General features: G+C 44.9%; 1 protein-coding gene across 2 annotated transcripts in view; it reads right to left on the bottom strand.

Annotated features, from left to right (window-relative positions):
- Positions 1 to 21288, bottom strand: part of ANKFY1 (ankyrin repeat and FYVE domain containing 1) — a 48895-nt gene that overhangs the window by 17021 nt on the left and 10586 nt on the right. For both annotated transcript variants that reach the window (XM_035139009.2, XM_035139010.2), the window contains exons 3-13: positions 18636 to 18754; positions 15212 to 15347; positions 13178 to 13301; positions 11494 to 11643; positions 10821 to 10986; positions 7031 to 7235; positions 5743 to 5811; positions 4569 to 4768; positions 3307 to 3404; positions 1323 to 1548; positions 143 to 241 (exon numbers count right to left, since the gene is read on the bottom strand). In XM_035139009.2, coding sequence (XP_034994900.1) covers positions 143 to 241; positions 1323 to 1548; positions 3307 to 3404; positions 4569 to 4768; positions 5743 to 5811; positions 7031 to 7235; positions 10821 to 10986; positions 11494 to 11643; positions 13178 to 13301; positions 15212 to 15347; positions 18636 to 18754 — 1592 coding nt within the window. The remainder of the gene's footprint in view (positions 1 to 142; positions 242 to 1322; positions 1549 to 3306; positions 3405 to 4568; positions 4769 to 5742; positions 5812 to 7030; positions 7236 to 10820; positions 10987 to 11493; positions 11644 to 13177; positions 13302 to 15211; positions 15348 to 18635; positions 18755 to 21288) is intronic.

Below are 21288 nucleotides of genomic sequence, written 5' to 3'. Positions count from 1 at the left end.
AAGCGTCAACTGTTGGCTGAATACAATCCTTATTTTTTTCTGATTTTTTTAAAAAAGGTTTCTTCTATTATTTATTGGAGGTGAGGCCACCCTCTGCCCACATGCTCCTAAAATTTCAGACCATCCATCTTTTGGTGCTTACCTGTCCATAAGGCTAATCCCAGGACTGTTTGGTCTCTGGAGTCTTTGAGACTGAAGTCAGGAATGATCTGCAGGTTGTTGGTAGCATGTAGCGCATTTGCTAGAAGAGAAAATGACAAATTTTCTTTTAAGCCTGACGTAATAATAATAATAATAATTATTATTATTATTATTTATACCCTGCCCATCTGGCTGGGTTTCCCCAGCCACTCTGGGCGGCTTCCAACAGAAATATTAGAACACACTAATTTCTTAAACATTAAAAGCTTCCCTAAACAGGACTGCCTTCAGGTGTCCTCTAAAAGTCTGGTAGTTGTTTTTCTCTTTGACATCTGGTGGGAGGGCGTTCCACAGGGCGGGTGCCACTACCGAGAAGGCCCTCTGCATGGTTCCCTGTAACTTGGCTTCTCGCAATGAGGGAACCACCAGAAGGCCCTCAGCACTGGACCTCAGTGTCTGTGCAGAGCGATGGAGGTGGAGACGCTCCTTCAGGTATACTGGACCGAGGCCGTTTAGGGCTTTAAAGGTCAGCACCAACACTTTGAATTGTGCTCAGAATCGTACTGGGAGCCAATGTAGGTCTTTCAAGACTGGTTTTATGTGGTCTCGGCGGCTGCTCCCAGTCACCAGTCTAGCTGTCGCATTCTGGATTAATTGTAGTTTCCGGGTCACCTTCAAAGGTAGCCCCACATAGAGCACATTGCAGTAGTCCAAGCGAGAGATAACTAGAGCATGCACCACTCTGGCGAGACAGTCCGCGGGCAGGTAGGGTCTCAGCCTGCGTACCAGATGGAGCTGATAAACAGCTCCTGTTACCTTAATCCTGTTTCCTTTGAAGATACCAGGCTGCATACGCACTATACCTTTAAAAAACATTTCCCACCCCTTGAAGAGTTCTGAGCTCTGTAGTTTACCCTTCTATAGTTGGAGGCAGTAATGACTCTGAATGCCAGTTGATGGAAGCCAATGGGATGCGGCGAGAGTGCCCTTGTGCTTGGGTCCTACTTGTGGGCTTCCCACAGCTGCATCTTGTTCACCACTGTGAGAACAGGATGCTGGACTAGATGGGCCACTGGCCTGATCCAACAGACTCTTTTTGATGGTTCATTCATCCGCTTTTCTGCTCCTGTTCCCTCCAGTTCCACCCCCTCCCGACTGGCAGTTCCCCGCAGAAGGCTTACCTTTTTGCTCCAGTATGACGGACACCACATCCGGGTGGTTATAAGCTATTGCCATGTGAAGAGGAGTTTGCAGGCTGACGTTATCTGCTGTGCTGGGCGTCGCTGTCCCCTTCTGGGCAGGCACGGCTTTCTCCGTCTGGATATTAGGATTTGCTCCTTGCTGCAGCAACTCTGCCGTGAGGTTGGCTAGGCCATGCCGGCAAGCTGTGTGCAGCGGGGTTTCCCCCTTTATGGAAAGGAGAATTTGGAAAACTTAAAAGACAATCGATTTCAAGAAAGAGAGGAAACTGGACTTTAAAAGCAGCGCCCCCAGAGCTCAGTGCATGACAGTCAACACATTTGAGGCTCCTCAATTGTCTAAACGCTGTATATATGCTAGAATAAACACTGTATATATGCTAGAAGACAGGGCCTGCCTGCAGGTTCTCAATCTAAGAGACACAATATAAAAGGAAAAAGAATGGGGAGGGAAGAGGAAATCAAACAGGGGAGCAGCTGCTCCTTCACTGGCTGATGGATGAGGCCAGGTTTGGTCTGCCTCTTGCCGTGATGCTCTTCCTGGGAGGCAGGCAGTAAAATGTCCAAGTGAGCCTAGACTTAACGATCAGCTTTCCAGTTTAAAGTAACTGACAGCTGGTGCAGAGAGTGCTTTCTCAAGCAGGGGGCAAACCAGCTGCTTGCACCTTCTCCTTCTCTGGCCAACAGATGTGGCCATATTGTTCTCCTGCCTCCTTGCCATGATTGTCTCCCTGGAAGGCAGGAGATGCAGCTGCCCAGCGGCAGAGACCAGAGTGTGCTTCTTTTCAATTCCACAGGTTTATTAAACAAACCTCAAAATGTTGGTTTGTTCGGAGAGAAACAAACCATGAGGACTGATTTGCATTGTTTGCTGCTCCCAGCTCAAACCAATGGCTTCCAGTTACAAGGGAGAAATGGGAGCAATTCAGCAATGTACAGTTAACACAATGGTAAGCCAATATCAGATTTTATATAAAATATAAAATGGGTTGTTTCCAATGCTTGTCCTACTCCGAGTAGATCCACTGATATAAACGGGCATGATTAACATTCAATGGGTCTACTCAAGAGGAGAACTTGGCTGGATACAAGCCACGGGGGCACCTTGGCAGTAAAATCAGCCCAATAACTGAACCCTTGGGTTTCTTCAAAAGTCACCCCCGATTAACGCTAAGGAGAAACAGATCTAACTAGCCTCTTCATCTAATGCTTAGATGTGGGTTGCAATCATGGGTGGACCGCCAGAGTTGCATGAAGTTGCCGCCATCACCTTTCTTCTCCCAAGCCACCCGTCTCTCCATGGGAAAATGGGCAGTGGGAGAATCAACTCAAGTGAGGCTCTCCTGATGAACGGATCACCTTTTCAGAGCGGAAAGAGGACCAGTAGATGAAGCATGGGCATCCAAAGACACAGACTAAGGCTGGGTGATGTCAGCTTTTCAACATCGAGATATATCACCAGCCAAACATTGAGATATAGCAATACATTGCAATGTTGAAAAGCGGAGGGAGGAACAAGCTGCATCGACCCCGGCCTCACAAGGCGCTGGGGTGAAACTCCCTCGGCAGGATCAGCTGCGATTTCACCCTGACACCCCATGGGGCCAGGGCCAATGCTGCTTGTTCCTCCTTCTGTGCGTCAGCCACTGGTTGCAGAGGGAGTCAGGTGCAGGCAAGCCCCCCCCCCCCCCCGCAATATACTGCCAGTTGAAGGTGCCATTGCATGCTGGCTCTCAAACTGGCCCTGGGCGATGTATCGATACATCGCCCAGGCCTAACACACACACCCTTTCTCCATCTCATCACAGTAAAATACGAAATGGTCCAATCTATCCGCATTTTAATACTTGCACTCTACAGTAAGCACTTACGGGCTTGCTGTTAATTTCCCTCCATGCACCAAAGAGATATAAGGAGTGTCTGAGCAGAATTCTATTTCATTCGGCATTCCCTTCTCTTCACCTACCGCTTTATTCCGGTGGTTAACTTTGGCCCCGTGAGTTGCCAGGAACAGAGCGGCAGCCTCGTTTTCTGCCCCTGCTGCTCTTTGCAGCAAGCAGTTTCCTATGGGCAGCCAGGGGAGAGAGAAAGAAAAAGCAGTTAGAACAGGAGCTGAAATTCCAGCCGTCACTTGCATTCTAAGCCAGGACACTGGAGGGGAGGGCACAACTGAACTGACGTGACTTATTACTGACTTCCTTATTATTAAGTCTGCTTATTTACCACTTTTTGTCACAAGTGACCTCAAAGCGATTCCCTCCCTATCTCGCTCTCTCTTTCTCACACACACAGGTAAAGGGACCCCGACCATTAGGTCCAGTCGCGGACGACTCTGGGGTTGCGGTGCTCATCTCGCTTTACTGGGCGAGGGAGCTGGCATACAGCTTTCGGGTCATGTGGCCAGCATGACTAAGCTGCTTCTGCCGAACCAGAGTAGCGCACGGAAACGCTGTTTACGCTCCTGCTGCAGCGGTACCTATTTATCTACTTGCACTTTGACATGCTTTTGAACTGCTACCGGTAGGTTAGCAGGAGCAGGGACTGAACAATGGGAGCTCACCCAGTCGTGGGGATTCAAACCACCAACCTTCTGATCAGCAAGCCCTAGGGCTCTGTGGTTTAGACCACAGGGCCACCCGCGTCCCACACACACACATTATTAAAAATCACAGAACACAATTGAGGTTACAGGAAAACATCAGCAACATCAATAATAAAGCCACAGTATAAAAAACCATACTATATCAGCAATACCAACAATAAAACCTCAAAATCCATACTATAACATAAAACACACTTAAGCCTAACCATCGCCACCAAAAACTAGAAGAAGAAAAACAAACCCAAGTAAATTTCCATCAAACCATGAACCCCCAAACACCCATGCCTCCAGAAATAGGATGTTTCACAACTGGGACAGTGCCACTCAAGGCCCTTTTGATTTGTCCTCCCCTGATGTACAACAGCTGGAATTTTGTTTCCTCAAGAGACTCCAGTGTCTTTTTGCTCAATTCACAAAAAAAGTTAGCTATCTGAAACATGCAGGCCACACACCCCTCTCACTGCACCCTCTTTTCATTGCCCTCTGTGCTAAAGCAAACCAAAAGGTTTCTCGCTTTAAAGTTTCAGCTCTGCTGTTGCCTTTTTCTTCCTTTGGCTTGTCTTCTATCTGATTTCTCAATTGCTTTCTTAGGGACTGAGTCACTGGGACGACACAATCTCTCTCACCAGTCGCTGTGTCGGGAGCGTCCGTATTGCTGCCCCGCTGGATGAGCCTGGCCGCAAAGCTGTTCTCATCAAATGAAGTGCCGTTTTCCACCGGGACATCCTCAAAGGGGTTGACGGACGGGTCAGAAGACACCGTGATATACTGAACAGCAAGCCACAAAGCAGTGCTTCCTTCATGATCCTTCAGTTCCAAATCGAGCCTGGCAATGACAACAACGTCCGATTATGCCCCACAAACAATTTCAAGTCGGGACTTTGTTCTCAGGAGACACAATTTCACCTGTCTTGTTTATTGTGCCTTCAACATCCATTTTTTTAAAAAAATTCTGCCTACCTAGTCAAATGTCAGGGGACCACCACCAGGGGTCAGTGGAGAGCCTGGCTGCACAGACAAGAGCACAGTGGGTTGGCATCAGAGCGTAACACCAAGGAAGGGGAGGTTCTGGGGGAGAAGCAACTGAGCAGCTCAGGAAGGGAGGGGAATGTAGTCCCTCCATCCCTCCAGCTACACAGGGGGGGGGGGAAGCGCCAGGAACAGAAGAGGAGATTTAGGGCACCAAGGATGCTATGCTGGAGTAAAGTCCTGCCGAGCGGCACTTCCGGATTCTGACTCGGACTGAACGGTCATGGACTCTGGTAGCTCTGACATGTACATATGTATATAATAAAACTCTGAAAAACCAGCTTTTTTGGAGCTTTTACTCGTGCGAAGCACCCAGGCGCCCTGACATCAACTAGCATTCTTTTTCTCCCGATTGACATTTGCCCACACTCACTGGCAGCTTTTTATTTACTGGGAGGTTTTGCAACTTGAATTTGAATCAGCCGAGACATTTTATTACAGAAACACTTCCATTCTGCCACCACTGAGCCACTTCCCCAAGCTCACCGTTCCAGCCACCTCCCTGCCCTATCAAGAAGACCCACCCAAGTGTCTGTTGCAAAACAGAACGGTGATAAGAAACACACAATTCCACAGACAAGAACTGCCAGACAAGTCACCAGGTACGAAGGGAAGAGCAGCCTTTAGGAAAACTCTGCCTGAAATTCAGGAAAATGCCATCGTTCCCAGATGGTCTCCTAAGGTACCCAAAACTTGACAATGACATGGTTTCTCCTATTAAGAGCACCATCCAGATAGATTATTGTATTAATCCAGTTTGCACATACTTACTGCTTGCACTGGAGCAGCTGGCTGAATACTTGGTCGTTTCTCACAACGATGGAGGCATGCAGTGGAGTCCTAGGGGTGCAAAAAGAGAGAGAAAGGGGTCAGTTGAACTAGGGCACAAGGTCTTCCGAAGGTCAAGGAGCAAGATCTCTTTTGTACTTTGGCAACTTCTTGGAGCATGTGACACTAGACTCCTCCCTCAACTGGCTCTACCTGCTTTTGTCTTATTTACACCGGAGACCAACATCCATTTTAATTATTAACAGCTATTACTGAGCACTCAGGCAGTCGGTTTTAGATTTACTTCTGTACCCGTCAGCAGGTTTCACCTATTTTCAGTGACAGACTTAACGGGGTGCAGATATTTATTTTTTGAAATTGTTTATATTTGATTTTACAAATATAAATTTATAACATTCCAAATGCATATCCATATACAGAGATTACTCTGAATCCTGAGACTTCCCACCCCATCCCCTCCATGGGTCCTACTGTCAGCATTTACAACTGCATATTATTCCATATTCTATATTTTAAATCAATCCATAATATCCATAGTATTTGTTACATTGCAAGTGAGTTTCAAATCCTGCTAATGTTTCCATCTGCTTGCAGTAGTCCCCTAGATAAATTAAAAAAAATATCCCATTCTTTTTAAAAAGTTTTTGTCCTCTTGGTTCCTGAGTCTCAGGACCCCAGTGTTTTTAACCCTGCTGCACTTCCTACGGATGGATGGATCTGAATTACCACCGGCAGGCCACCTGGCATCTCTCCCCGCCCGCTGGTTCAACACCTTCTAAGACATTGAACAGCCCAAATTTCAGTCACTGGATGCCTAGAATAACAGATACATTTTACCCTGGCACCAGAATCCCATCAATAACATACAGTCATATCTCTAGATACGAATGCTGCAGGTTGCGTACAACACGGGTTATGTAGGCGCCAAACCCGGAAGTAACAGGCGATTCACACAGACTGACGTCATGTGCAGATGCGCCGAATCACATGGGGAGCATGCGCAGATTTGACACTTCAGATTAAGTACTGCTCTGGATTTGTACGGGGCTCCGGAACGGATCCCGTTCACATCCAGAGGTACCACTGTACATGCTTTTGCATGCAAAGGTTGCAGTTTTTATCACTGGTACCTCTGCCAGCCAGAGTAAGCAACACAAGGGTTTGATGGACCAATTTTCCAATTCTGCATAAAGCATCTTCAGATGTCCAGATCAACATTTCAAGCAATAGGTCAAGGAAACATACAAACACAACGCCACCCAATAGTCACCTTCCTTTGCTGTCCTGCATGTTTGGATTGGCTCCTGCCTTCAAGAGGGACTCTGAAATCTGCGCCATCTCTGCCATGATGTCTGGCTTGTGCTTCTTGGGGCTGTAGGAGGCCACGAGGTGCAAGGGAGTCTCTTGGTCTCCCAAGGTTGCAGCATTCACCCGGGCACCGTTTTTAACAAGGAAGCTAGCAGCAAATTTATCTCCTTTGGGGAATGACAAGGAAAGAGCAGAAGTCAGGTAGCAGGATTTCTTAAAAGCGCTCGCTCCAAAGAGAGCCTTGCATCAAACCCTCCCTAACATTCCTTCCCCATTTGCCACATCAGTAAAAAAAAGTGTAAACAGCAGAATATTCCTTGTATCTGTAGAAAAGGAATAGGTTTGCTTATAAAAAAAAGACCCAGATGCAGGCTTTTGGTGGAAAGAGGATTAGTGGTCTCTATTTTAGGTGTGTTAACTTTATTAACATTATGAGCTCAAGGTGACTTCTCCCTGCCCCATTTCATCTCTACAACAACCCTGCTAAGAGGCAGTGACTGGCACAAGGTTAGCTTCATGGGCAAGTGGGAATCTGAAGCCTGGAATCCAAAATCCTAGTCCAACACTCTCATCACCACAGCACACTCAAGTAAGAAGATAAAGCAAGATCTATTCAGCAAGTGCCTGGGCTACATGTTTGGTTCACTGTGTTTGTTCTGCTTATTGAGAGTTCTGAAGAAAGTACAAATGACACACAAAAAAGTTGCTGGATGCCTCTCTCTTCTAAGTGACTGCTTAGAAGGGGGAGGGGGAGGGGGAGGAGAATGGAAAATAAGCTGCTTAAAAGAGAGTCGAGAAGCAGGCATATTTGGGAGTACACTGGTACCTCTACTTACGAATTTAATGCATTCCGAACGCACATTCGTAAGTTGAAAAAAATTGTAACTTGAATCCCATAGGAATGCATTGGGAGAAAAAATTCGTAAGTCGAAGCAACCCTATCTAAAAATTCATATGTAGAAAAAATCCTATCTAAACCGCATCCAAGATGGCGGACGGAGCTCCGTTCATAAGTAGAAACATTCGTAAGTAGAGGTACCACTGTATCTGGAGTTGCAATACAGCTAAAACTCAGTAGGCCTGGACCAGGTCGGTCTCTTAAATGGGAGACCACCAGGAACTATATATAAAAACAGATTTTTAAAAACCCTCAAAACTTCTGATGCATCCACGTGACATGTCAATTCACACAGTTTAGTGCTTATTGTCCTAAATGGTGAAACACCAGAAATGGTTGCCCTGAGAAAGTAGCAGTCCTATTTCTTTTCACTGGATTTTGCTGTTATGCAAAGCGCAGCCTGTACAGGTTCCACAAACATCCCATGGAATGGCCAAGAAAGGATGGGATGGGGTAAAAAGGAAGGGAAGGAGGGAGATGGAGTTGCAGGTGCATGTGGATCACGAGGGCTCGGCAGGCACCAGTTGTACACCTGAACTTTCCCATTAAGCAGGCACCCCAAAACCTCGGCCCTCCAGATGTTACAATTCCCATCATCCCTGACCACTGGTCCTGTTAGCTAGGGATCATGGGAGTTGTAGGCCAAAACATCTGAAGGGCTGCAGTTTGGGGATGCCTGCCATTAAGTGTCGCAGGGTGATGCATCTTCAGGCGCCTCCAATCATGGAGACCAAAGCTGAAGCCCTTGCTCTCTCGTGCTAAGAAAGCATCACACCCACCCATCAGCACACATCCAGCACAGGCATTAAGTGATGGCAACGGGTTGGCCATGCCACCAAAAAATCCCCCCCCAATCATTCTGCTGCTTTTCACAAGCAAGCTGCCTGTAACTGGAAGCGGTGCTGGGGAGCACAGAGCACCCATTCCAGCACAGTGAAGGTAGATCCAAAGATTTCCTTAATGTTTTTGGCATTTCGTAATTACGCTTCTGCCATTAACAAGAGGATCTGAGCCAGATGAAGTGACATTGCTTAAAGAGCTTGCAAGATCTGTACAGTGGAGCCTAGAACCCGTAAGATGGGCCAAGACCCTAATCCTGCTCTGGCAGCATTTTCAACTGTTGACAAGGTAGACTGTTGTCAGTTGCATTCCAGCTTGGAAAGAAATCTCCTGCAACGTAGGAGGCCCTTAAACCTGCACTTTCGCAACTAGGGACCAAGGGGGTTTACAATTCTGGTGAAATACCTTGCCCTTCTCCTGAACTGGGAGGAGTTATAAAGGTTCTCCCAAACCTCAAACTGATTCTCAGAATGAAGGAAGGTGTCCTGCTGCTTTTGGAGATACTCTGAAGCTCAAAGCACCATGGAAAAGTCCCTCTAGCTACTCAGCTCAGGGCTGGGAATGGAGGGGAAAGGTTTGCTTCCACCACCACACAAAGTTGACACACCTCGCAGGCTCATCACAGCCAATCCCGGGGGGGGGGGAGAGGGACACAATCAAGGGTGAACATGATTTTTGGCTAGCCAGCCAAAAACCCTCTGATCTTGACTACAGCTGGTATTAAGTGATCTGGAAAGAGGTTTATCTTCATGGGTTACTCATACCTTGCAGAGGACTATAATTTTCCTATTATGCATTTAGATGAAGTTTATTTTCTACAAGTATTTAGCCCAAGGGAAGAACAGAAATTGCTGGCCATCGGCTTGAATTGCTAATAAAGAAGGGCAAGGCAACAAGCCCCACTTTCTCTCACCAGAGAAAGATGTAATTCAAGATGCTACTGCTCTGTTCCTTTGCTCTCTGCATATCACTGCCATGGCAACCAATTCCTGTCTGACTGTACAAAACCTCAAAAGGATCCCTTTTCTTGCACTGAAAACTTCAGAACCACCAAACACACCACATGCTTTCCCAGACTTTTGGAGGTTTTTTTTCCTAAAGCTAAGCTAAGCTGCTGTGTTATGTCCAACATCAGTTCAACGACTCTCTAACTTGATCATGCAAGATGGCCCAGGATAGAAGGCATTTCTAGCCTGCGGAGATCTTTCTCTCAAGTTGGAGATACATGCTTACACACAACCTACTGTTTGCTGTGGACATGCAAAACAGGTGGGTGGGGGCATTTGCTGGGAAGACGTCCTTGGTTTGTTTTTGGTTAATGTTGCGAATATTGTTTTTGTGGGTTACAAGTGCTGTAATGCTTTGTGAATTTTATGACTTCTCTTGCGGTTGTGCTGTTCAGTCTACTTTTTAAGATGTTTTGTTAATAGCGTTTTATATAAGGTGGTTGTTTTAATGATGATTTGTTTATATATATATCTATTTATAATACATTCTTTACTGAAATATAGGAAGTATAAAATTTCAAGTGTGCAAGGTAAAATAAGATGTGAATAGAAAAAAATAGCACCCGTGTAAAGAACAAAAAACTATAAACATTACCGTACATGATTGTTATTGCAGTTAACCTAAACTTAACTCAATACACTGTTTATAAAAATGAATTCCAAATATCCTTAAATTTGCCATGGCAAGCCTACGGTTGTAGGTGACTTGTTCATGTGTTGCAAGTTTGTATGTACGTATCTTCCATCCATTCGTTTACTGATGACAGTGAGGCCTGGAGACTAGTATTTGTTTCCAAGGGGCCTGAGGTTCCCTACCCCTGATCTACACATTTAAATGCTATCACCTATGAAATCTGAGATTCCTGTGTTACAGGGGCTTGGATTAGGTGACCCTCAAGGTCCCTGCCAACTCTATGATTCTATGAGGTGTTTTTGCCAGGAATGTGCAGAATGAATTCTTAGCTGGAAAGTGAACTATATATTTTACAAACACAGTTTATTCTTACCCCTCTGAATAGCTTTATGCAACAAGCTCCAGCCTTTCTTGTCCACCATGTCCACATCTGCCTTGTGATTAACCAGGGTGGTTGCAATGCTTTCCAGCCTTCGAGAAAGTGCCAGATCTAAAGCAAGATCTCCGTTGTGATCTACTTCATTTAGCTTCCCAGGCAGCTGCAGGGAAATTAGAAGTCAGGCACCGCACAGCGTGATAGCAAAAGCAGCAGATAAAAAAAATGAAGATTCTTGTGTTTATTCTACATTTAATGCCGCTCACTAAGGAGCCACACAGGCCGGCAGAGAAGCTTAGGAGAGGCCATGATCAGTGACAAAGCATGACGCAAGTCCGAGGCTCAAGAACTAAGGCCGACCTGACTAAATAGAATAATTTACATTCTATAAATAATAATTTATAAGGCAGGCTTATGGACAGTTAAAAGAAAAGAAAAGACAGTGGAGGTTGTGGGGGAAGCAACCATCATCTCGAAGAGAAAGGTTTTATTAGTGATATTAAGGGGCGGGGGGAGAACTGTAATTGCAAACTAGTGAAGGTGTTTGTTTTTTAAAACTCATTTCAGATGCTAAAGTATATTCTGCTTTCTTAAGATGCAGAGGGAACATATCGAGAGATATCTCCAATATTCTATCCTACTGCAAATTTAGGGGAAGATCTCTGCATACCTGCGAATCCATTTCAATAAGATACAGGAAAACGACGTCTTCTCTCTCCACTTTAATAGCTTTGTGCAAAGGAAACTCTGTTTTGGATTTGATCATTTTATACAATAGCTGAGCACTCATACTGCTAAAGTCTTCTTTCCTCAAATCATCCTGGAAGGGGGGGGGGAGTAATTAATCAATAAAGTCATGATTCTTGGCTCCAACCTTAGCCCCACCCCCCACCCCCAAAGCTTCAGTCATTTCTCCAATGCTGTTTATTTATAGCATTTGTACCTTTTCCTTGTCAGAAAGGTTCCCAGAGCAGCTTACATGAAATTTAAACAACACTCCCTACCCTTGGGCTTACATCTTAACAAATAAATAAATAAATAAATAAACAACATAGAGCAAGCATTAAAAATTACCAGCCATTTCTACATGCACCTGTGCTTTTAGAAGTGTATGGGGAAAACAGATTTTTGGGGGGAGTCAAGCTGCAAAGTACATTTGATTGTATGTGGTCAGATTTTCCCACCTGCCTCTCAAAAGTCTATGTGGCTGGATACAATTCCCAAGCATTTATTGGTTTCTGGCTTGAAACCTATAAATGACGCGGCAAGAGCAGCACATGTGTTTCTGTGCATCTGTAAAATGATTTCCAAGTCTCTTGTTTTCATTGCAAACTAGAGTTTGTGGGTCTATGTTTTGTTTTGATTAGTGTACTATGTTTGTTCCTGTTTGTTTTATAATTTATTTTTACTTTACAAATTCTGTGTGTGTGTGTGTTTAAAGAAATGTACGAGTGGGCAGCACAAGGAATGCAGAAAGCTGGCTTTGAAGCTGTGCTACACTACTGCAAGATGGGTGCTGTATGAATTACTGCAAGCTGCTTAGACCAGCCGTCACCAACCTGGCGCTTTGTATTACAATTCCCATAAGCCCCAGCCAACATGGCCAATGGTCAGGGATGATGGGAGCTGGATGCCAATAACACGTGGCAGTTCCCCACACGTTTTATTGCTCTGGGTGGTATAAGCATGCTCCTTCCGTATCTTAGCTTTGAACACAAGGCTCTCCCATGGGCATGAATCATTGTACCAGGAACATCCTCCAACATTTTGTTGTCTCAACCTGTGAGATTATTTATCCACACATGTAACATAGGCTGATGATCTTTAATGAGGCACTTTTTCTCCCACGCTGCAAAATGTTTCCACGGGTGTGTGTGTGGGGGGGGGGGGAACACTCTTTGGAACTGAGCTATGATTCAATAATTACAGAGCAGAAACCACCTGTTTTCAGTACAGGCATCAGTTCTGCTGTCAATGCCAAGACATCCCATTTTAAGCAGATGCATATACCAAACTGCAGACCAAATGAAAACAAAAAACCTATTTGCAAGTGGGAAGCTAACAAGGCAGAGAGAACGCTGGGCTAAAATTCTTCTCTCCAACATGCTAGCTTTCTACATGCGAGGTGGCACTTGTTGTTTCATGGGGCCAACCTCCGAACACGCAATTCCCCTGCTGTACCTGGTACAGCCCAAAGCAGCTGCAAAACAGAATGTGAGGGATTCTCAGTATAGTTTCAAATTTTACAGAAATCTTTGCCTTGGAAACAGAGTAAATGCTGCATTTTAAAATTAAAAAACACATATCCTCATTTGACCTCTTGAAGCACCCCATACTCCTCTCTCGGCACTTACCCAATGACTAGCAATTATCTCTGCACAGTAGTTCATCAAAGTGCTGGCGTTCAGCTCCTCAGCTGTTTGATAGAAGCGGATGCAGTTTCTGACGTTCACAAGTGACATGACTCCTTTTTCACACCTACCAAGACAGACAGGGAAAGAGCCAGGGGTTAGCAAAAGGGGGATTTACTAGGAGATAATTTTCATTGTCAGCATCAAAAGACTTATCTCAGTTGCTAAAAAGTATGAACACAGACCTGCTTTATAAAGTATTAGTAAAACTGATGAAGTTCTTTGAAAGATCTTGGCCCACATCGGACATAACTATCTCAGCTAATTAAACTGCAGAACAAGTGGCGTGTGTCATCCCTTCGCTCCTTGCTGAGCAGCAACTGAAGGGTGCCCGAGTCCCTTAACCACAGTTTCCCACTGCATCCAAACCAGGAAACTATGGTTTCTTCCACATTCAGAGCAAATCAGTGTTCAAGGAGTAGCCTTCAGCTCCCAAGAAACTGCCTGTCCTGCACTTGAAGACTTCTGAAGTTAAGATTAATATTCTTGGCTAAAAGCCTAACACCCTGCAAGACATTCACAGGAGGCATTCTGCCATTAAGCTACCAGGCATCCAGTTGAATGAGAGAGGCAAGACTTCTGCTTGTGCTGCTAACACCATCACCCTGTTGTAAATAATGTCCTGATTCAAGTACAGTGGTACCTCTACTTACAAATAACTCTACTTACGAATGTTTCTACTTACGAATGGAGCTCCGTCCGCCATCTTGGATGCGGTTTAGATAGGATTTTTTCTACTTACGAATTTTTAGATAGGGTTGCAATTTTTTTCTCCCAATGAATTCCTATGGGATTCGACTTACAAATTTTTTCAACTTGCGAATGTGCGTTCGGAACGCATTAAATTAGTAAGTAGAGGTACCACTGTATCGTCATCAATACTTTATTGTGGTCCAAAGACCCATAAAACATAAAATTTTCAAAATTAGATACAGTTAAAACAACCAAACAGACAAGATGGTAGAACCAAGGCAGTCATTTTGTTTTATCTAGGGCAGGCACCCCCAAACTTCGGCCCTCCAGATGTTTTGGACTACAATTCCCATCTTCCCCGACCACTAGTCCTGTTAGCTAGGGATCATGGGAATTGTAGGCCAAAACATCTGAAGGGCCGCAGTTTGGGGATGCCTGATCTAGGGCATAATGATCTGTGTTTCTTATAACCTCCAAAAGAAACTTTGCCACGGCCAGTGTAATACCTGATTCAAATAATATCTTAGCATTATAATCTATTAACACGTTCCTGGAATGTTGCCTTGCCCATACTGCCAGAAGTAGGCAGATGCGATACATATAGTAAAGCCAAGTTCATTTGCACACACAAATGGGATAAATTAATAGGAGCACACAAGATCCCAGAGCAGAAGAGATTCTCCGTGTCACTACAGTCACGTTCGTTACTACAAAGTCAGTTCAAATGTATACGGTTGATGAAGAACCTGGCGAGATTTCCATCATTTACTGGAGGAAGCATCAAGAGGGCCTTCTAACCCATGCATGCAATAGGACAACCTTTATCTATTCTAAACCAACCTTCACCAATGAGCCCAGAACATCTGGAGGTCACCAGGAAGGCTGACCCAAAGCATCCTCAGCAGTTCTCTCCAAAGGAAAGAGATCCCATCATTGGTCCTGATCACAGCTGCTGTAGTGCGAGGGGAGTTTTGGGGAAGGATTAAACCTTGCTTCTTGCCCTGCACAGTTTAAAGAAATGTGGGTTTGGTTCTCCTTTAAAGAGAATCATTCCCCTTTTGGTTTTCCTTAATTGCTTGGATGTGATTTGCCAAGCTCTAAAACAGTCCCGGCTTGAGGAGCTTCCAAGAACCCCTACAGCTGCATTTCTGAGAGTGCCCATCTTTGAATTCAAAGCTGGTTCCCAGAGGGATCCACAGGGGGGGGGGAACCCCAATCACTTGAGTTAGGACAAATAGCCTGGTTAATTAAGAAACAGACGCAACAGCTCATTCAGAGGCTTGCCTTTCCCTGAGGAGCTGCAGCTGAAACCTGTTTGCCAGTTTCATCAGCTCGGTCAGGAACACGTCATCTTCTCTCAGCTCCAGCTCATCTGTATAGATCCAACGCAACATCGCCGTTGTCACGTCTGGGTCAGCATCTGTTGGAAGAGCATGAAGGGGATTATGATTTGGCCTTTAGAGGACCATCAGCATGCCGGGCTCCAGACCCAGCATGCACTTTAACAATACTTTTTAAAAAACAAAACTAACCCCCCCCCAAAGAAACTGCACACTATGTACTTATGCACCAGCAACCACACTTCTTATACTCAAGACCAGGGGTCAGCAAACTTTTTCAGCAGGGGGCCGGTCCACTGTCCCTCAGACCTTGTGGGAGCCGAACTATATTTTGAAGAAAGAAAGAAAAAAACAAATTCCTATGCCCCACAAACAACCCAGAGATGCATTTTTTAAAAAGCACACATTCTACTCATGTAAAAACATGCTGATTCCCAGACCGTCCGCGGGTCGGATTGAGAAGGTGATTGGGCCGGATCCGGCCCCTGGGCCTAAGTTTGCCTAGTACCCATGCTCCTGACGTTAGCTTGTTTCTGTACTTACAATGGGGAGGGGTGGGGGTTTACTGGCATTTCCCTCACTGTGGTAAAGAAGTGCAGCATCGCACTGCTGCTGTGAGTGCTAGGTGGGGTGGCATACCACCCACCCCCGATCTCAGGAACTAGTAAAGGTGGTATTTATAGCTCTGCTGCAAAAAGGGTGTTGGCTGCCTGCTCACCCCCTAGAAAGAGGAGCTGGCGGGAGCACTAATATTAGAAGCTGTTTTCCAAGATGCAGCCAGAGTTGTAAGAGGCAAGACGTCAATTATGTGGGGAAGCCTGGACGGCTTCAACGCCCCACCAACCCACAACTAAAACATAGTCAAGAGCAGGTGGCAGCCCGAGCGTTCTTCTTCCCCCAGCCCCACATTTCAACTTTGGAAAATGCTTGACACCAAAGTATTCTACTTTCACCTCCACTCCCTGTTTTCACGGTGCTTAAAATGTGAGGCATGGGGCCAAAAGGGAGACAGGGTTCAAATCCTGTCCACCGCCATGAAGTTCAGCTTGGGCCAGTCAACCACTCTCAGCCTAACCTACCTCACAAACTCATTGCAAGGTAAAAGAGGGCTAGGTAAAGCCATGAATACCACCTTTAAGCTTCTTGGAGAGAGGGAGAGATAAAATAATCTAAAATGGGTGAGAGAATTACTTTAAAATGGGTGATCTCCAACTGGTCTCTCTCCAAAGATAAAAGGCACCTTTTCGGGGAGGGGGGGAAGAAGAAGAGGTCATTTTCAGCTATTCCTCCTCCTGGCCCAATTTGTTAAATAAACCCCGCAGTAAAACTCCTAGAGCAGTTTATAAACCAAAATATACAAATAAAAAGCAGCTAAAAAACAACAGCCCAAGGTAGAGTTCAGCAGAATATATAACCCACCCCCCAATTTCCAATGCCCTATATAAATTAGTATCCGGTTTAGCATGTCTGATTTCATATCTGGTTTGCAATATATGTTGGACACAATCTTTTCCCAATGCCCAGAAGCAGCTGAACTGAACCAATTGATTGCGGGGAGGGAATTCAACGAAGCACATTAGTACAGTTTAAATGTTATATTCAAACTACAGTCGTACTTTGGAAGTCGAACGGAATCCATTCCAGAAGTCCATTCGACTTCCACAACCAAAGTGCAGCTTCTGATTGGCTGCAGGAAGCTCCTGCAGCCAATCGGAAGCCCCATCGGATGTTCAGCTTCCAAAAATAGTTCCCAATCTGGAACAGTCACTTCCATGATTGAGGCGTTTGGGAGCCAAAATGTTCGAGATCGAAAACCAAGGTACGACTGTACTAAAAAGCTTTCCTTGGACTTAAACTTGTAAGCATTTTAAGACCTGACAGGTGGCTTAAGATTAACGGGATCTCCCTCTCCAAGAGAGAGAAGTCTGCCCTCAGAGGGAAATCAGGATCCCTATAGCTCCTATGTGAGGCTGCAGAAAGGTCCTCCATCCATGTCTCATTGATGCCAGAGTGGGCATTCTGGACCCTCTTATTCTGCCAGCATGACCCTGGGCTGGATGATAAAACTACACCATCACTGGAGCAGTTTATGTCGTTCCCACTTATTTCATTCTGCGCCCCCCCCCCCCCAAGATCCAGAAGAGGACACAACACAACCCACCTTCTGCCCTCCGAATGCAAGGCCAGGCAGTTTCAACTGGACTAGTGTTGCATGCAATCATCATGTTATGAAACCATGCACTTTTAGACATCGAAACCCTTTCCATGGAAAAAACAGAGCAACTGTTTTATTCTCTTTCTACCCCACATTACCAGTGAAAGTCATCTTAATACACTAGCATGGGTGTCCCATAGTGGAAGTCTGTCACCTGACAGCAGAGCCACTACAGTGGCAGAGGTGGAGGAGAGAGAAGAGATGTGGAGACACCGCCACCAGCTCTGCTGAGAAGCCAGGTTCCTCCTACAATCTCCTGCCACCTGGCAGCAGCCACTACATCAGGCTGCAGCAGAGGAAGAAAGTAACTCAATTCATTAGCCTGGCTGAGAGACCAGGAACTTTGGGTGCCTCCTCTCCCCTGAACTGCTTTCTATCCCAGCGGGTCATCAGAAGATCCTGCAACTACAAAGAAATAATGCCTGGGCTTGCTTATTTCCTCCTCCCACTGAATCCATTTTTCCTTTTGTGTTATCGTAAGCCCGAGGGCAGGGCCTGCCTTTAAAAATAAAGTGATCTATAAGGCTCTCTTTTTAACACAGCTCATTCTATAATGCAAACCTAACTTGGCAATATAATTGCTTGTTTAGAATCAACATCTCTGCCCATAATTTCCTCTCTCTTTCTCTGTCTCCATCGCCGCAGGTTTTTAGGGAAGGTATATGCATGGGAGGGAAGGAGAGAAAGGAAGAGAAAGAGGCGCCCAACTGATTAAAGAGCTAATTTCACTAAAGATAAAAGGCTGGCGTCTCAACAGTTGCCTTACATGGAATTGCTACACAGGCCACTCTGACACAGCAACCCTCAAAACAAAAGGAATAACCGGGCCGTTTCAGACAGCTTTGTCTCCCAGCTCTGAGCTCTGTAAGATGAACAGGCCACCACACTTAACATCCACATCATTAAAATGAAAGTGGGACGGGCTACTGATTTAACTAGCATTAAACACAGAGCTCTCAAAGGCCCATTAGCATGTTCTGGAGACAAAGGCTTCATAATTAATGGATCAAGTGCCTCTTTCTGTGGGCGGAGCACCTCCTGAATGATAAGACTGCAACCTCCTCTACCAAAGGGGCCTTTCATCTTTTCACTGCTCGTCCAAAGCCAATGAAAGCATCTCTCTCTCACACACCCCAGCCAATCAGAAACCAACCTGACAGATCCAGCTCCTCCGTAGACACCAGGTTGGCCAGGCTCCAAGTCTCGCTGCGAGCTGCCAATACAAATTTGTGAGCGCTGATGCGCTTGTCTCCAACCTTTATCTTCAGGTCACTGGAGAAACACAAGACAAACACACACACACACCTGCGCTTAGATGACTTTGCAAACTTCTGCACAGCAGCAAGGAAACTCAGGAGGAGAAAGGGAGAGCAGTGGCAATATGTGGATTACCCACAGCACTTTTGCAGGCTTCTCATGGTCCCAAACAGCCACAAAGAAACCTCCAGAAAGAAGCAGGCAGTCTGCACGCTTTGTGAACGGGATAGGAAAATGCTGGCTATGCACAAACAAGGAGGGAAGCTAACCGAGTTAGGCTTGTTTGCTATTCCCAGGCACGCGATTAAGGGGCAAAACGCTCATCTGAGAAGAAAAATGTTAGCAGAATTAGACCGACATCTCCTCTTCTCTCAGTGTTGCACCCACCATGGGCCTGGTCTTTCTAACACCATCAAGGCTGCATCTCAGGCCAGCTGTGGCTGCATGTCTGCACCTTTTGTATTTTTTATTTATTTATAAAACACACACACACACAAACGGGGAAGCAGCTCTGATCCACCCCTTACGTTTGGGCAGTGCTGGTAACAATTAAAAGGTTCATATCTAAAGGATTTGCCCGCTTGCCCACAGCCATTTGAAGGTTGTTTAAAGCAAGACTGGGGGTAGGGTGAATGGGTAATGTGACGGGGGAATACGACATAAATTTATATATTTATTAATGCTGTAGAGCAGACGTGGGGAGATAAATTAGGTAATTTAACACCATGTGTCTAATCAGATTTTTAAAAATAATTTTTGAGAGGCTAAAAGGATGCTGCCAATTAAACAGGCACCCATTTTTTTTAAAAAAAATGTATGTATTTAGGAGAAGTAAAAATAAAAGAAAAGAAAGAACCAGAAATGGCAAACACCACCACATAGGAAGGAATGGCACCCCTTAAATAACTGCCACAAATGTAAGAATCATCTTAGAAAAAAGCTGTGCCTTTTGCTTCGGAATTATTATTTTAATCATATGGAAATTTAAACTCACTGTCAAAGTGATGGGCACTGGCTCAGATGGCTTTAAAAAAGGCATTAGTGGTTGATACATGTACATGAATGGTATTTTAAGAATGAATGCATTGATACCATATTGGTCCGAATGTAAGCCGCACCACACCTTTAAAATTCGGGGGGGGGGGGGAGAATACAGAAATATAAGCTGTTCCCTTAAAATTCCGCAGGCACTCACACCCGTTCCGTTTTACCATATGTCTGTTTCAGCAGCGATATCGTAAAAGCCAATTTTTGTAAGGTCACGAATTTAAGCTGCACTTTAACTTTTCACAGTTGAAATTGGGGGGGGGGGGGAGTGTGGCTTATATTTGGGCCAATACGGTAATTGCACATTGTTATACACTCAAGTATTCCTGTTTAAGTGGCTGAAATAGAAAACAAAATACAGCCAAACAAAACAATCATACCCATAATCTCCAGGTTAGCTTCTATGCATACTAAACAAATATCCTAACAATATATTATCCATGAGCCCTCGTCAACAGTTGTATGCTGCTGGGGCTGATGGGAGCTGTAGTCCAAAATATCTGGAGGGCATCAGGTTGATGAAGGTTGCAAAATAGACCCCCTCACAAACACAACAAATACTCTATGGCATTGATGCAAGCTTCTATGTTACATCTACAGTAAATACGGTAATTAAAAACAACAACAATACTAACTTGCATATTATTTTTTCTCAATAAATTGAATGAATTTCAATTGATATCCAGTCCAAACCCTATATAGTCTTTATGTAATACATATAATGTAGTGTGACAGGAGGCAAGCTTTCATAGCATTTTCTATATCTTTTCTCTCACCGAATAGACAGCCACCCACACATATACATTCTACAATTCTATGATATATAGATATAGATATATAATCATAGAGTTGGAAGGGACCACGAGGATCATCCATTCCAACTCACTGCAGTGCAAAAATATTTTGCGCAACATCGGGCTTGAACCCATGACCCTAAGATTTAAAGAGACTCATGCTCCACCCAATTGAGTTATCCCACAGGGCAATTAGGGATTAGACCAATTCACAGGTGATGGCTGATAGGTCTATCAAGCAGCATTGGCAGCAACATATTTATATACCGGTATATATTTATAACCCACATTTCTTCTGCCATGGAGTAATGGAGCATCAAGGTTCATAGGCAGTCCAGCAATTGAGACTGTTCGCTAGGCCCTGCTTAGGCCCTCTTAAGTATTTGCCTGGCCAATTTCAACCCGTAGGCCTTAAAGACTATATTTAAAGTCTTTAAGTGATTTTACCACTACCACCTCCACTGCATAATGCAGAACAATGATCTCTGCATTTCAGCAAACATGAAACACACACAGCTTAGTTCCAAGGAAGAGGTTTGTGAATTAAGAAATCTGGTCTTGCACACTAGCTGAAAAGTTATGAGCAACAAGTTCTAGGGTGTGTCCCCTTTCTCTTTGCAAAAAAACACTGGACACCAAAACAGCGTTAAGTTCCCGTTTTGAAGAATAGGACGTGCTTAGGAAGCAAAGCAAAAGTGTATTTGTCCA

This window comes from Zootoca vivipara, chromosome 15, assembly GCF_963506605.1.
Source record: "Zootoca vivipara chromosome 15, rZooViv1.1, whole genome shotgun sequence".
Taxonomy (NCBI): Eukaryota; Metazoa; Chordata; class Lepidosauria; order Squamata; family Lacertidae; genus Zootoca; species Zootoca vivipara.
Note: the sequence above shows the minus strand (reverse complement) of the source record. Positions and strands in the feature narration are given on the sequence as shown.